Source organism: Accipiter gentilis, chromosome 2 (genome assembly GCF_929443795.1).
Source record: "Accipiter gentilis chromosome 2, bAccGen1.1, whole genome shotgun sequence".
Lineage (NCBI taxonomy): Eukaryota > Metazoa > Chordata > Aves > Accipitriformes > Accipitridae > Astur > Astur gentilis.
In genome coordinates, this window is record NC_064881.1 from 30,552,665 (window position 1) to 30,569,456 (window position 16,792).

General features: G+C 42.5%; 1 protein-coding gene across 1 annotated transcript in view; it reads right to left on the reverse strand.

The window, feature by feature from the left end:
• NIPAL2 (NIPA like domain containing 2) overlaps nt 1–16,792 on the reverse strand; it is a 50,953-nt gene that overhangs the window by 5,860 nt on the left and 28,301 nt on the right. Inside the window, exons 4-7 of the mRNA XM_049822674.1 lie at nt 13,943–14,002; nt 11,831–11,952; nt 5,743–5,839; nt 1,578–1,713 (exon numbers count right to left, since the gene is read on the reverse strand). Coding sequence (XP_049678631.1) covers nt 1,578–1,713; nt 5,743–5,839; nt 11,831–11,952; nt 13,943–14,002 — 415 coding nt within the window. The remainder of the gene's footprint in view (nt 1–1,577; nt 1,714–5,742; nt 5,840–11,830; nt 11,953–13,942; nt 14,003–16,792) is intronic.

Consider the following 16,792-nt stretch of genomic DNA (forward strand, 5'->3'; position numbering starts at 1 on the left):
ACAGCTATCGACATTTACCCATAGGGTGATGAATCATGAGTGTGAACTCTTGAATGCACCGGCAGATACTCTGTTATGTGAACGGTGCATTTTAGACCAAAAAAGAAAAATCAGGAGGCTGCAGAGTGTATTCAAAACCTATAAAAAGAACCACACTTAAATGTTTCACTGGTACAATATATGTACACAGTAAAAATCCAAGCTTGGATCTGTTTTAGCCATTAAAGTAATTGCATGGTTATTTTAGCAACTGTTGAACAGTCTCCATGGTGCTTTAAAAATAAAGAAATCCTACATATCCACAGGATAGTCAGGATTTTGAAGTCATTGAAAACACCTCATTATTTTCTCCCATTTGCAACAAACTTGGTCACAGGGACTAAAACAGTGATACCAAGGCCCAGCAGTGAATCCAGGAGGATGTTGCAGCACAAGCTGTTCTGAGCTAACACACAACAGTCAAATAAAATCAGAGAGGAAACAAATAAAATGAAAAATTTAGACTGACAGCACTGTCTCCATTAGAAAATGTGTCCAAGAGAGAAGAAAACGACACTGAACCCAGGGAATGAAATGGGCACATTTCACTGCTGTTTTAATTTTGACCCAGCAGAAGAAAGAAAGAAAAAACTGGCAAGAAGGAGAGGTTAATTCAGCAGCTTCCTATTTACCAAGCTTTTATTTCCTATTTTAAATGCCCTGAGCTGTTCTCCCAGCAAAGACAAGCTGGATGTAAATCACTCTATAATCTGTTACAGGGGAGTTCCTCAGTCAGCCATGGAGAGTCACTGCATAATAATGCATGGACTTTCTGATTCCACATGGGAATGGTATGTTCTGCCACGAGAAAGCTGGGTTGGCTCTTCTACAGGAAAATAATAATGCAAGTAAACACTCAGACTCACACTGGAGCAGTCTAGATGAGATTACTGAATGATGCTATCAGCACCTGAACCAGAGGGACCAGCATAAAGGGAATGGACTCTGTTCAGCTGCAGGCCATATTTTACCATGCTGCCACCCCCAGCAATCTGCAAAGGCAGCATAAAACAATCACTTAAGAGGCCAGAGGGCAACGGGAAAAGCTTGGGTGTCCCCCGCATGCCAAAAGTTAACTATTTCCTAAAAAGGTACAGACATACAGGGTAGCAAAGCGCAACATGCAGATTTACCAGAGACAGGGAGAAAGTTGGGATAAACTCTCTTCTTCAGTCTGACTGGTGACATAAGCTAGGGAAAAGAGAAGCATAACGAGGGTAAATGTGGCCATTTGATTATTCACCAATGAAGGTTTTAATGAGTTCAAGACCTGTGCCAAAACTAGAGGAAAATTTGGGAAGACCTTGTATAAGGTAATAATGAGAGGAGGTAGCATCTATAATAGTCAATTATAAACTGAGAAATTAAGCCTAAATAAGCAACACAGTCAGGTGTAGGCAATTCATGCATCTATCAAGGCTCTGCTAGGAATTTGTTGCCTTTAAGTGCAACTTGTATCTGGAGTCGATATCAGTACCGAATAAAACTGACAGATAAAATGTGTACAAAAGTTAGGTGATAAGTAGAATCTCACTTACTTGACTTGGAAAGCACAAGAAGTTGCCATTAAAACAATCATGATATAGAAAATGGGATAAGTTAGCTGCATTTTCCCCTTCACAGAGAGTGTTATCATGCTGGCCACAGCCTTTACAGCAATGACAGTCAGTGATGCTGAAAGGGAAAGGGAGAGATTAGCAGGGCAGGATTCACAGCAGTGACCTCAGAGCATCAGTGAGGGAGGACAAGGTGCCAGGTCAAAGCCACAGGTCTGATCACCTAAAGACACTCAGGTAGGATTTGGGCATCTAAACCGAAGTGTGTGATTTTATAAACGCTTGCTAAGCTACTGTCTAAACTCAGAGTGGCCTTAGCTCCATGTGTGCTTTGTGTTTTGCTTTTAAGTTCTTGTAGCACTGAGGTCTGCAACCCTGCATCCACCCAAAGTTTCCCCATTTTCAATAGAGTAGCTGAAGTTAGAGTCAGGTGAAATCTTGCAAGGTAGACGTGTGGGGGTGGGGCTGAGCTCAGGGTGAGGAAAGAACTGGATCCATTTCCCGCTGCTGGGCATATGCCCTAAACACTGGACTACCAGTCAGACGTGGTACAACAGCCTTCACGTCTTCCAGACAGACTGTATTTAGCTCCAGCTGCTAATTTGGACCCCATGTTGCATTATTCAGGAGAGGTCTGAGAGGTCTCATTATCTGTTCAAAGCAGCTGGGACACCTCCTAATAGCCTGCATGTGAGACTGGCAACCTAAAATAACTCCTCACCCTCAGGATTTCTGTGCTGAGACAGGAGGTGGCCAAAGCTGGCCAAAGCTGGCCAAAGCTGACTTCTGGGATCACCTTCCAAAGCACCTAACTCTCCCCACGGGTTACGTATAGGGAGCAGACAACCAACACAGAGGTCTGCATTTTGCTTCAGGGGCCAGGCTCTTAAGAACATTTACTGGATTTAGCCCACAGAATAGAATATTTCGGTAGTGTGTTTTCAATCCATTTAGTCGCTGTCATTGCATCACCACAAACAAATCTAAGACAGCAGGCAATGGTTTTAATACATGTCGCCAATTCAGAGAAGTCTTGCAATACACATCTTTTAGAAAAGGGGCTGACAGTTCAGCTAAGAGTTACTTTAGATTTCCTTTTGGAGTGTGCTCTTGGTTTGTTGAAGCTAACCCAAGTAGGCTGTGATTACTGCAAATAAAATGTAACAAATTCAAAAGAAACTAAAAAAAATGATAAGAGTCAGGGTGCAGAGATGACCTTTGAAGAAAGGTAATTAATCGTCAGGAGCACCGTCCCCCAGCTGGGATCCAGTTCCACCCTCTTCCAGAGCTGAGAAGTGTTGGATTTCGGTGGCCTGATTCATCCTCCCATAACTGCAAAATTCAGATTGGCAAGGAGAGCTGCACTGTGCAGAATGTTCAGGCCAAGGGTTGGGAGAAAATGTGGGGGAAGAAGAATGAATTCAGGTCTGTGGTTTTGATTGCAAGCATTTTTCTTATAACTAGTCCAAAAGTTCAGGGGGAGTTTAAGAGTTGCATACATCTTGTGATGACCCCGTTCACCATCATGAAATTCACTGTTTTCATGACAACCTTTTCACCAAGTACTTCACTTTTTGCTCTGTAATGGAAATAGGTGGAGTGGTTTAACAAACACAGCAGTAAAACTGAGCAGAGGAGATCAAATGCTGGCCTGCAGTGGTGCTAATGGTGTCATAAAGAGCCAAAAAATACACTCAAGCCCCAACAAGCAACCTACATAAAAAATGAGATTTGCATTCTTAACATGGGGCAGTTATTCTTTTAAAAGAACACTTACAGGTAAAATTAGTAGTTTGAATTGTCCAACTGAAGGTAAAGATTGCTGAAGAATTTTTTTCCCATGAAAGGGCAGTTTCCATCCCTTTTAATTTTAACAAACCAGAAAAGAAATCATCAGGGTTTGGGTGTTGTTTTTTTTGGTTGGTTGTTTCGTTTGGGTTTTCTGAAAAGTGGAATGATCTTTTTAGTTAAAGTAGCCCTGGAATAAGTTTCAAAACCTAGGAAATGGTTTTGCTAGCTCTGATAGAATGACACCCCCCAAGGCTAGTGTGACAAATGATGTCACTTTCCAGCTGTTAGGGCAGGAAACTCAGAAATCCCACTTTAATCTGAAATATTTCCCCCCAAACTTATGATAACTCCCAGTATATGCATGAGGTAAGATAATTCTCACCGAATGAATTTGCAGAGTTGCACTAAGCAAAACGTTTGCAGATTTTACCATCACCTCTGTATTTTCTTCACAATGGAAGCACCTCTCATATCCAGTGAAACACAAAGGCTGCCCTCTCTTTAAAGAAGCCTTTCTACATTTAATTTACATCTGTATGAACCCTCCACCAGGAAGGTATCTGTGCAGATACGAGAAAAGGCAGAAATCCCCTTCCACAAGCTGCCACCAAGACCCCAAGTCTCATCTACCCCTCCCACAGCCAGGGCCCTCTGAGGGCAGTGCACGTGTCAGACAGCTGGGAGCAAAGCTGCTGGGCCCTCTCTCAGCCCCCCCATCTCTTTGCTCAGCAGAAAGGTCAGAGACCAAGCAGAAGGCTCAAAGTGTAGCTTTGTGGGGACTGCCAGGCAGCAGGACAGCTGCAGGAACTGGAGCCAGCCACAGTTCTGGGTTTCCTGCTTCAGGGAAATGTCAGTATTTCAAAAGTTCCCATGGACCAGGATTTGTTTGTTTGTGTCTTTTTTAATAGAGCAGAAATAATGACACATTTTTCCTCAAGCTGCATATGCTCACCAAAACCTCAGCAGCCACCAGCTGCAATTGTATTTTTGGTTGATTGCAGCCTGACCACCAAACTGCAGTTAGTGCCTGCTGGGGCACGAGTTTGCAGCCCTGCTGCTGTTCAGCAGCTCCACGCGTCCTTTTGGCACTGGTGGCATCAGGGCTGGCAGGCTCCACAGCAAAGTAAGCACGCAGGGCTATGCAGCCCAACGGCCCAGGTCTCCCAGAACCATGTGTTGACCTTGCTTCGGGCAGCCGTCACGGTGGGTCTGCCCAGAAGTGCAGCAGTCAATTGCAGAAGCCCATCTGGGGATCTTCAGGCTTCCAGCTATGCAAGAAGGAGGCTGGACCCGCTCATCGCTCAGGAGCGCGCAGTGCTTCTCGCTCCTCGTGGCAGGGCTGGAAGCTGCAGAGCGGCTCAGGCAAGCTCTGCCAAAGCTCCTAGGCTCTGTGCTAGGAGCTGGGGGATGGCTGGACTCGCGCTTCACTCCTCCAAACCAAGAGCAGGTGAACAGTCAGACCTAAGGCTTTTGGGGCTTTTCCATCTCTGCCTCATGCAGGGAGCATGGAAATCCTTCAAAGCTTCTGCAGAGCTACAGAACCTAATGTTCCTAGCGCTGGGAAACTTAAATGGGAAGACTGTCCCAAAAAGCACCATTCACTTTATCCAAAGAAATGTGGTGCCCCATCAGGGTTTCATGGAGAAGTGACAAGACAAGGAGGGTGAGAAGACACAGGGTGGTGACAAATTCTGAACATACGCCTGCAAGTGGTGAAGCTTTAGAGATAGCCTCCTGACATTTTTCAAAACGGATTCAAGTTTAACTTTCGTGAAAGCTGCCTGATAAAATTATCTCCCTTCTTTCCCTGGGCATTAATCAGAAGGTAAACTTCAGTGACTCACTGAGTTTTTGTTATGCTTCTGGAAAGGTGGTAAAGTATGAAATGTTGCATATGCAAACAGGCATAGATAATTCAAAGTAAAAGTTCCCGTACAGTCACAGCATATCTCCACACTTGTTTACAGAGTGCTTACAAGGTCTTAAGCTGCTCTGTTCTAAAGAACTGATTTTCACAGCTAGCCTGCTCTCCAAAACAAAGTTTCAAACAGTCTGCTTTCCCAGGATCTAAAGCTAAAGTGTTATTCAAAAAAGGCTTCAGAATACCTTTACGCAGAACATATTAATTTCAGGGAATCTGTAAAAAGAAATAGTCCCAGCAATAAGCATAGAACCTATGTTTCATAATCAGTTTTTCTCTTCAAAAAGAGGCCACAGTAAGAATCATGTGAAATGTTTCAATAATTCTCCTCTCACTGCTTTGAAATGGCTCTAATCTAAACTAGCTGGGGAGACTGAGTGACAAGGAATTATCAAGTAATGGACAGGAACATTAAAGTGAATAATATGTTCTTACCCAGCAGTGCTACCATCATTAACAGAACCACGATGTGTTTCACAGCCTTTCTTTTGTAAAAATAGAGGAGAATGCAGAATATTATAATTTCTAAGATCTGAAAATAAAAGGGAAGAAAGTTAGAGCTGTGAAAGTATATAATGAATGCTTCATTCAAAGTCTTTGAGATGTCATATTCATTTTCTCTGCTCTAACAGTTCAAAGGAGAATTACTTTATTAAGCACCTTCTGCTAAAAACTAATCTTATTGCCAGTTGACTAAGCTATCAAACAATTGTTGCCATTTATCTTTTCTATTATAGCAAAAGTTAAACTGAGAATTTCTGATTTCTTTAGGTTTTATTTTTGCACTTCTAGCTATATTTTGTCACTGGTTGCATTGAGAAGACTTTTTTAATGTAACAGCAAAGATACCCATATTTATTGGTAATAATTCTTACAGAAACTCTGTAATTCCTATGGAGTAAAGCACTTACCTGGAGGAACAACAGTCTCTCCTTCTAGCTACGGTATTCCTAGTGTTACTCTTTGTGATGTGCAAGCTTATTTTTGCTACACTCTTTGCCCTTCTGCCTAGTCCTACTAACACCCACTCCCCCCCAAACACTGTCTTTTTGTTCAAACTTTCTGCCATACATCATAAGGAGGAAAACTTTTATTTCATGTGGTGGTACTCAAATCACAGGTACCTGTCAGGAGCTTACCTTGAAAAGCTAAACGACACACTAACAGGCCACACTGCAGGACATAGCTGCTGAAGCAGCTTTACCCACACTGTTCATGGTCCAAACTTGCTCCTTCAATAACATCTGACAGCTGAATGACAGACAGCTAAATTTACTGACTTGCTGTTAATTTTTGCAGATTCCCTTAGTAACTCTTACCTTTTGCCATCTCAAAAGCATGGGTATTCTCTCTCCTACCCATGTTGCCCAAATACCCCTCTATGCCTAAAGAGAACAGCAAGTGCAAGAGCCAAAAGGCTTCTGTGAAGCCCAGAAAACTTACAAAAACAGGGATGATGGACCTCTGCACTGAGAGGTGCTCAGAAGCCTGGTAGCCTTAGAGACAGCCTGAAGAAAGAGAGTTCATTTGTGCAGGTTGGAAAGTAATCAAGTGGGGGGAATAAGACAGAAAATGAGATTGTCATCATTACTGAATCTGGTTATTGTTATTTTTTGTCAACAAAACAAGGCGTAGAAAAACCTCATGTCTATCTCCTTGGTTTTGTCACCAACATACTATTTTACGTTTTATAATGCCACTCCACTCTTCAACCAACAATAGCCATAAGGCAGCACTAGACTCAAAAATACCTGGGTGCTGCACTGATGAAATTTCCAAAGAAGTGACTAAACAGTTACTAGTGGCAGTTATATAATGTAACATAGCCAATTTCTCATTTTGGAGAGTGACTGCAGCAGGAAAGCAGTCATCAGCTACATTCAGTTACCAAAATTCTCTACCACACTCACACCTCCCCCAGTTTAGTAGTGTTCAAAAATATGAACAGAACATAATTATGCTTTAATTCATTTTTTATTTACCTTCACACTGATCCCTTGCTCCCAAAGACAACCAAGACACAATTGCATTTCAGAACATTAAAAACACAAATTTGGATTTTATACCACCTTTCTTTAAAAAATGTTAAATATTTATCACAAGGTTAAAAAAAAAAAAAAAAGCAAAGGTGTTGGGTGGGGTTTTTTTTGTAAAATGTGTTGAATATAATAAAGCATTTTAATAATCTTTGCAATCTCTTGTGAAGTGCTGGTCTCATCTCCCTCCAGTGTGACATCCCTCCACACCAGGCTTGCACCCAGAGGTGAAAGCTGGGCCACCAGCTGGTAGAAAAGAGGCTTTTGCCTCAGCCTCACAATAAGTAACTTGGCCAGCCTCCCCAGCTTCATTCAACAGTGTAACATTGGGTATGTCTAAATCAGGAACCAAGGCAGAAGTCATGTTATGATCTGCAGGCACGTGAGTTCATCCTGGCCTCCCTGTGTAAAACTATGACAAGTTTTTGAGGGAGCTCGAGAGGAGAAGTAAAGGTAGCAGCTTTGCTCTTCATGCCACTAGCAAACACATCTTAGGGCCAGAGGGGAATATTGCATTATCAGGCTGCAGCTACAGCAGCCTCCAAATAGTTTCAGTTGCTATTTTGACAGTGAACAACTGTTAAGAGAATATAAGAAACCTGTGCTACATAAAGTTTCCCCACATGGAAATGTACCCAGGCTAAGAAAGAAGTTCCAGGGATGTCCCAGGTATCCCCTTCCATGACGCGCCAGTTCAGGATTGGCACACAGGATGGTGTGACTGGGATGGGATTGTGGCACCAGGTGACACAACACTATGAGATCTGCTTCCCCCCTCACTACAAACCTGAGCACCCATCACCTCTCCCAGACCCTTGGACTGGTTGCCACAGAGTGTGCAAAAACCTGTGGGACAGCCCTACTGTAGGCAGCCAGCTACACCTCAGATATTGATTCATTTTATATCCCCTAGACAACTTCAATCACAATGCCAATAGAGGGAAGCACCATCATCTGCCCTGTCACTTAGATTTCAAACTACACAAGAACAATCACTCAAAACCAAGCCCAGGGACAGTTGCTGGCTCAAACTGCTTTGTCACAGCAGCTCTGGCGTTCCACTCCCTCTTCCACCTCACTCCAACCCCCAGAGTGGCAGGTAGTGCCGAGAACCACTGACCACCACTGAACCAGGTCATCGTTGCTGGCTCTGTCGCTCTGGCTCTATCAGCCCTCATCCTGTCATCAGCTCTTCTCTTGCTAAAGCTGCCATAAGCTCCACTGTGATCTCCTCCTGTTTAAAAGCAAACAAACCCACCAAGAAGACTTGCTTCTGAAAGGAAACAGCCAAACAAAACCATCAAAAGGACATAAAAGGTTTCCCGATGGCAGCTCTGGAAGGGGTGCACAGGTCTGTGTGCTTGGCTGCTTTCACCTCCTGAGGAAGCCCCAAGAGCAGCAGTGGTGTAGGGCCAGAGATGACAGTCCTGTAGCCAGACCTGGGGAGAAAGCTGGCATTTGCTTTTCAGGGCTGTTATTTAAGTTTACTCAGCTCTGTCAAGTCACACACTAAGCATGAAATTCAAGCGATTAGTTCTCACCTTGTGCTGCCCAGCAGCCAAACTATTCTTCCATGGTTCTCTGCCACTCGGCGACCCACCAACAGGTCACCTTTAATTGTAAGACAAGGGATAGGCCATCAAATTGATTCATGCTACAAGCAGAGTGCGTGGCACCTAACAGGACCTCACGCAGACAGGGACCCTCGTGGGGTGCCCCAGCTGTTGCCTACGATTGCCCCCTGAGAATTACCCAAAATAGTGCTTGATCTCATAGCTGATAACTGTGGTAGTGTTAAATACAAAGTCCAGGAATGAGAAGTGTGTAGATTATATCAGCTTCAAATATTCTGTTTAGAGGAATTGACAGAACTTGACCTGCTTACAATCATTTTTGCTATTATAACTAATCTCTCCTGAAGTCTCCTCAAGCCCGCATCTCATCAACATTTTTTTTATAATCATGATGTTTTCCATGTTTCTAAGCATTACCAGAAGGCACCAGAACAAAATTGTCTGCCTCAACTGTTTTTCTGGGATATACAGCAACACAGGCACCAATGAACCAGGAGGGACTTCTAGGCACTTTGACAGAAAAGCAGAAATGCTTTGAACCTGATTTTACAGAGATTAAATATTAATAACTGAATACTCACTATGCTTCTGTTTAGAGAAACCTAAGAGCTTCATCTATAATTGATGTCTTCTGTAGTGACTTAAAGTGCACATAAGCAAAAGAGAAAAAAAACAAGCTAGGATAGTCATTCTTGCTCAGACACGATTATGCTACTGCAAAGTTTCAGAAGGTGACTCAAAGTTGTCTCATGTGGGAACTAGAGGCTATTTCTGCAGAACTCCTCTGCTGCCAGTGGAGTGCCACATGGGGATGGTTTGTCACCCACACAGAACATTTTGTACCATTGGGGCTTTGTATTTCTCAGCAGACCACACTTTGGGGCTACTTTTAGAAAGACTGTCGGACTGCATTATACTGCTGTACTGTCTCCTCTCTATATATTTATACTGGAAACTCTGCAACTTCTGCTGTGCTTTTCTGTATCTCGGCAGCCAACCTGTACTAGGCATTTTAGAAACAATTATGAAGAGGTAGTTCCCTACCCAAAGAGAATGTTTACAGCAGGGTTTGCTTGAACTTCCAGCAGCATACCAGGATAATCAGGCTGGTACCTCAGAGTCTTTTGTGAAGCTTTTCACTCCTCCCTCTTCTTTAGACAGAGAAAGCTCAAAACAAATGAATCCAGGGAGCACAAGGAACAAATAAAGCTTGATATTTTTTTGAGTAAACAAGATTTGCTGTGTACTTGCTCCATCCTTCCCTGCAACCCGTGCTGTACATGCAGCATTGGATGCTGGCTGAGGCAGGGAAAAGAGGGGAAAGAATGTCCAGAAGTTACCTGCCACCTCCTTATAATGTATCCTAAGAAGAATACAGCACAGTGTTCCTAGGCATTCAACTGTGTTCTTATTAACTTTTCCTGAAATAAAGTAAAAGAAGTCCTCAGGTGGGCAAAAGCCCTTTTCCAACAACCTGTTGATTTTAAGAAAATGCAAACAGCATATGGCACAGGAATTTCAGGTGTCACTGGGAGTGGATGGGGAGTTTTCTCCCTCCACCACCTCTACACAAATGAGTGACTCAGCAACTTAAAATCAGTGCTTAAAATGCCAGGCTGATTTAGTATCTATAGGTGGAACTGCATGGTAGAGGGAGATATTCAGCAGGAAAGAGAGAGGGTCCTCCAGTGAACACCAAGCCCCCTGTTCTGAACCCCCTCCTGAAGAAGTCCCTCTCCCTCTGCTGAATAGACGGATTTGCTGAAGCTCTTGGTGAGGCTGAAGCTACCTTTACTGAGTATTCCAAAACTCTTGGGCATTGCCTTCAAAAGCCTCTCTACCCCCTCACTGAAAGTGCATGTTGTGATCTATGCAGCATGATCATTAATTTCTTCCATTGATCTGTATTAACATCTTTCAGGAGCTTTTAAAATGCACAAAAAATTGAGCAAGAGGATCAACATTTTTTGTGGTAGCGTGTACTTTCTGTTTAATCAGCATTTTCATGGATAGTTAGATGTATGTAAAGTCCTCAGGTTGGCTAAAAGATTAAGGTCCTTAAAATGTCTACTCAGTGCCTTTCTAACTGAGCTTCCTACTGAAAAAAGCCTGGGCACTAATAGTCTAACCCAAGTGAATCATTTTACTAGGAAAAAAGTAACTGTTTGTGAAGCTCCTATATTGCATCTTTTACATTCAGCTGGAGGAACACATTTTCAGCATTCCAGAGGAAAAGAGAGAGAAAAATTCCTCCTACTCACTCTAGTTTTGTTCCTGATGCTGTTAAACACATCAAAGAAGATGTATGGTATTTGAAGTTTGTATACAGATACTTTAATCAAAATGGTATTTTTGTGTTTGAATTCAAACTCAGGTTCAGATTAACCTGAGTGGCAGTAATGCAGGCCACCTCTCTACATCTCAACTCCATACAAAGCTCCTTTTGGCCAGGCTTAACAACACGAGGATAAACCAGAGTGATATGAAGGAAAAAAGCAGGACCAAGAGCACACATAGATTGATTTTGAAAAGCACAAGTCCATCACATTCCAGAAAAGCATTGTAACTTAGATGTGTATGCAGACAGTGTGGCATGAACACATATATAGGACATATAAGCAGTGCCAACACTTAGATTTTTCCTCAAGCCCACCAAAACCCCAAATCTTTCCATTCTTGTTAATTCTGCACAACTGTGACTTTCCCCTGGTATATAGTTCGAAAGACATCTTTTGGTTCACCATATTTTCAGCTTGGAGACTGAGTGATGACCCAGAGACTTGCTCTCTCTCCTTTGAAAATCACATAATTTGCCTTCAGGAGCAGTTTTTCTGCCACTAATTCATAATGCTGCAAAAAGCCCAATAACCCCAGTTTTTCTGATTTAGGGAGTAGTATGAACCAGATACTCACCAAATATACCAAAAAAGGCCAGCTCACTAAGTAATTCTGTACTCGTCTTGCTGTGAGCTCTTGGGGTACACTTGGAGCGAATGTCACCAACAAGTATGTCCCAGTTACTGTCAGTGTTCCTCCTTTAAAGAAAAGGGCACATTATTTTGGTAATACAATATTTGGTAATCATGGTCATCCTTGCTCTCCAGCTGATTTGGAAATAGTTTCTAGAAGAAAATTTAAGTCCATTTATTCAGATCTGGGCTTAGGTAATTGGGTTGCCTTGCATTTGTGGTCTTATCTAGTGCAATTCTTATTAAAGACTCAAAGGATTTTAGAAATATGAAAAAAGCTGTCAGTAAAACCTCATGAATTAGGTTTCTAACTCAGCAATGCATTTTCAAATATTCTCTATTCTAAGACCAAGTGCATGACAAAGGAGAATCAATCCTTTGTATTTCTCACAGGCACAAAGGAGATCATATAACCTTATCCTAAACTAAAAGGACAAGCTGCTTACTGAGGCAGACAGCTAGACCATCAACCAGTGTAAATAAACATAACTCTCCCAAAGTCAGTGTCGCCACAGAGATCTGCACCCGCTATGGACCTGCCCTGGAAACATTAGGCACAAGACATATGTTCCAGTCCAACGCTTACGTGAAGCTGTCACGGAGCCAACATTTTGGCCGCACCCCGTTGTATGTGCAGACCTATGAACTGTTTTAGAAAACGTTGATTTGCAAAGACTGTTCAGCCATTAGATTGCCAGGGCCCCTTTTCAAGGTCAAACTTGCATTATTGTGCTTTTAATAAAAATCTGGAAGTTCTGCCTTGTGGACAGCCAGCTGACAGACACAGATGTTCATTGAGGTATCAAGATAGAAGTGAGCTGATCCTGAGCTCATAAACTGTATTGGATTAAGGAAGATATTAGCTAATCAATTTTTTTCAAGTAATCTTTAAAATTCTTGGCAAACCTATAAATTGGTGTGGAATACAAGGCTCAGGAATACAAAACAAAGCACATCCGGAGGGCTTTGCTGGCACTGATATCACACACAGTTCCTTTGGAAAAGCAGAACTGTTCTATATTTATGTGCTTGCAAAAACATCACCATATTTCCCATCATACAGCTCATTCCTATGGAATGTAGCAACATTGTTAAATCCTTCTTGCAAAGTTGAACTCACAGAAATAAAATAAATCAGTGCTGAACACTAGTTAAAGCAACACACAATGTATAAGGCCATAAGGGAGACATGATCAGTCAATGGAGGGGGGATTCTGAATGTAGCAGCTGAGCTGGTAAACGTGGATCCCAAACCTGAATAAAAATTATATAGTATTTCTGGAACAATAATGAACAGGTCTCTCCAGAACATTCATGAGAACAGCTGGGATGTCCTCCTTGCAGTATGGACAATCAAGCCTAGATGCTAGGAATGCCACAGAAATATCAGGTGCCCTGCAGCAACATCAGGCACACTCTCCCAGCTGAGGTGGCTTGGTGTAAAGCCCAAAGTCTGAAATATGCTTGCCTCTCACTATTACTGTGTTCAAGCTAGGCAGTCTTGATATGCAAAAAAATCCTGGACACAGACAAAAAGTTGACATGCTTCTACAGTGAAGACCACGTTTCCCAACAAAACACTTGACAACATGATTATTTGTTCTTTGAAGTGTTAAAATTAATACCAAAAGGGAAGTTGTCACTTAAAATTGATCTGGAATTTTTGTGCAATGTCTATGCAGTAAGAAAAAAAAAGTCTTATATTTGAATGAATAACTCAATAATTTCATTGTTTTTATTAAAATTGTGTTGTACTCATAAAGATTATACTAAATACAACCTCAGAGGCAAAAATAGACAATGAAAATAAATTTGAGCAATAAGGACACATAAGGAATGAGTTATGGTTATAAGAGCAGAGGATTTGGGAATGGAGTCTTTTCCACATGCATTGAAGATTCGCTCTCTTTTTGTCACTTCTTCCCAATTTTGAAAGTATCTGCCTCGAAATACTTGCTTGGGAAAGTGGGAGTGTGAAGGTGGGGGGCTGTGTGAGAGTTACAGCTTGCTAAGCATATGGCGACACACATGTCCATATTAGCAAACGCTTACTTACCCAATATATCAGCAGCCCTCATGGTCTTCTTTAGGAATAAGACAGAAATAAATGCACTACCTAGAACAGAAATATAAAGACATTTTTTATATTTGTTAGAATATCAAGTGCTATAGCAAAAAGCTGCCCTGGGCCAAGTTTAAATTTATCTCATGGCTGTTGCTGTTGCACCATACCATGACATAACCAGCCAGGAGTCCATTCCAGCAACCAACCAAGCCTCAGTTTTTACAAGATTTTAAACGTATGCAGCAGGCTCTTACGTGGTTAGAGACGCGATACCCTTCCCGTCTCCCACACAGACACTGCTTAAGCTGCTCTGATTCAGTCATATGTGGAAGTGTCAGGAAAGCTGGGCACCAATCAGCCTTAACGTTTCACTCCCCATTTTGCTGCCAACTCATTATATGGACTTGCTCAAGGCAAATTGCCTCACAGAGGGATAAAATTCTGCTTCTTTAGACTTCAATGTATTAGAGGCTTATAAGTAGCAGCAGTACAATCAATACACTGCAGCACAATACACTGCAAAAGCATAGTATTTAGTATGAACTAAAAGAGAGGTCATGATGTCTGCAAACAAGCACGTGGAAGAACCAACATATGTACCATACAGGAGCACTGGCCATGATCTGCTAGAGTGACTTGTAATGAATGAGGAAAGAGAAAAATGGAAGCAAGCCCTGGAAATGACCTCCTGTTCCCAGGGCAAGTCTTCCCCTTGTTCAGCTCTTGCATCTCCCCCCTCTGCCAGCTCCTAGCCCTGCCTCTTTGGGATGGGCAGCAGTGGGTGGGTGAACAGCAGTAGTGGTCAGGCCAGCATTTCTGGTAAGCGGCTCAGTGTGGACATGCGCTAGAGAGGGAAGAAGGGGTTTGTCCTTAAGATGGATGAGACTGTTGGCTGCCTGGGAGAGATGGCTCTATTCCAGCACATAACATTAGAACATCTAACTCTAAGGGGAAGCAAAAGAGGCTGAATAGCTCCTATGTAAAAGAGATGAGGAAAGGCCTTTGGGAGAGGTGCATTGGTAATGTTAGATTCATTTAGAAACCTCAAAGAAAGACACTGCCTGGGAGGGACAGTGAAGTGACACATTGAACCTAAATCACGGGGTGCTGTTCAATAGTGCAAGAGCTCTATTCCTGCCTACAGCATGAAATTCTTGGTGTATTCTTGAAATAACAGATCAACCTTTTCACAACCATCTTTGCCTCATTATCTCTATTGTTCTGATGGAAAATTTAATTTGTGGTTAGCTAGCAGATGTACTCTAGATAAATCTAGAGAGGTTCATACCAAGAGGTAAACAGAGAACTGAAATTCAGCATCATCTCTTTGTCATCCAGTCAGTAAAAAATCAGCTATAGCAGAAGTCATAAATTTAAACTGTATCAAGAGTGATGGAGATATATGCAAACGAATAAGTGCAATAAAAGAATCTTCAACTGAAAATGCCTCACTGAAAGTAAGCTGCCTGACATGATTGTCTTGAATCAATGTTTCAGTGACAACTTTGCTGGAGAAAAGACACTGGTATCCAGGCAACACTGGTAATAGCAGAGCTACCTAGCTTTAGAAAAGAAAGAGGACATAAACCAGGAAAGAAGCAGCATCAACCCAAGGTAGTGCAGGAATTAATTACTGCTCTGTCTCCCTGCTGCCATAGCTCTCCCAAACCCCACCTCAGCCCACCTAGGCAGTCACTGTCACAGCAAAGACCTGTTGCTTAATGAACTGATGCCTCAGTCATGGTTTGGGGTTTTCTTTGAGTACCCTGTTGTCTGGGCTCTCTGCATTCAGCAGAGTTCTAGTAAATGCAATCTCAGGTTCAATTCCAGTGTTGGCATCCAATTTGGGGTGAGATGAGTTATGCCTAAAATTCCACTGCCTACTTCTCTGGAGATGACAAATGGCAGCTTGGGGGGATTACAACCTCTGAGGCTGGCAGTGGGCACAGGGAGGCACTGGAACGCAGCCAGATAATGAAACTTGTCACTCAACCTGTCATCCACTTTAATAATGCATTCAAATGCAGCAAGCTCTTTCTCCAGAGATAGCTGGTAATGCACAAGAGATCATGAGCTTAACAGAATGTTTGTATAATTAATGCTCTTCATGATGTGTAATATGTAGAGGAATCTAAAAATAGGAGAGGTTTTAAGAACATATATTAGGCCATCTGGGACTGGAGGAAAAACTGAAGTAGGAGGGGAGCTGCAACACCAAGGTGAGAAGCGTGAGACCCAGGAGAGACTGAACACAAAAGACAACTGTCCCTGTGGATAAGCCACCAACGCTTCATATGCATTCAAATGAAGAAGAGAAGCAAATGGGTGAAATCTAAGTGAAGAAGCACAGAACAGTTACACAGACCTGATGACATGCTAGAGAACATACATGACTGATCAGAAGCCTGGCAAACTCTGGTTATTACCTTCAGGGCTGCATTTGAAGCAATTTATGGTAGCGCAGCCAAGAGAGCACCTTGTTATTACACACTAGCTAACACAGTATTTTATTTTCATTTTGTTAATTTTCTGGGATTTAAGCTCCATAAGTTTGACTTTTAAATAGTCTTTTATGTTCTTCAATTTGCAGGGTGGGTTTCAACCGGGTTAAATGAAAGAAACTAAGGGCAGATCGTCTTGACACAGACAGTGGCTCACTAGAAATGATGGGCCAGAGAAAGAGGGGTATGAAGGGAGCCTGTCAGCCCCAGGAGCACAGGCTGGCATTTGCTCGTTTTGCCTTCTGCTGGCTTTGCAAATTTCCCTGGCCAGCAAGACAAACAGCAGGCACCAAATTGTACTGCAGGAGCCCAGTGAGAAATGTACAGCCCTCACAGCTGC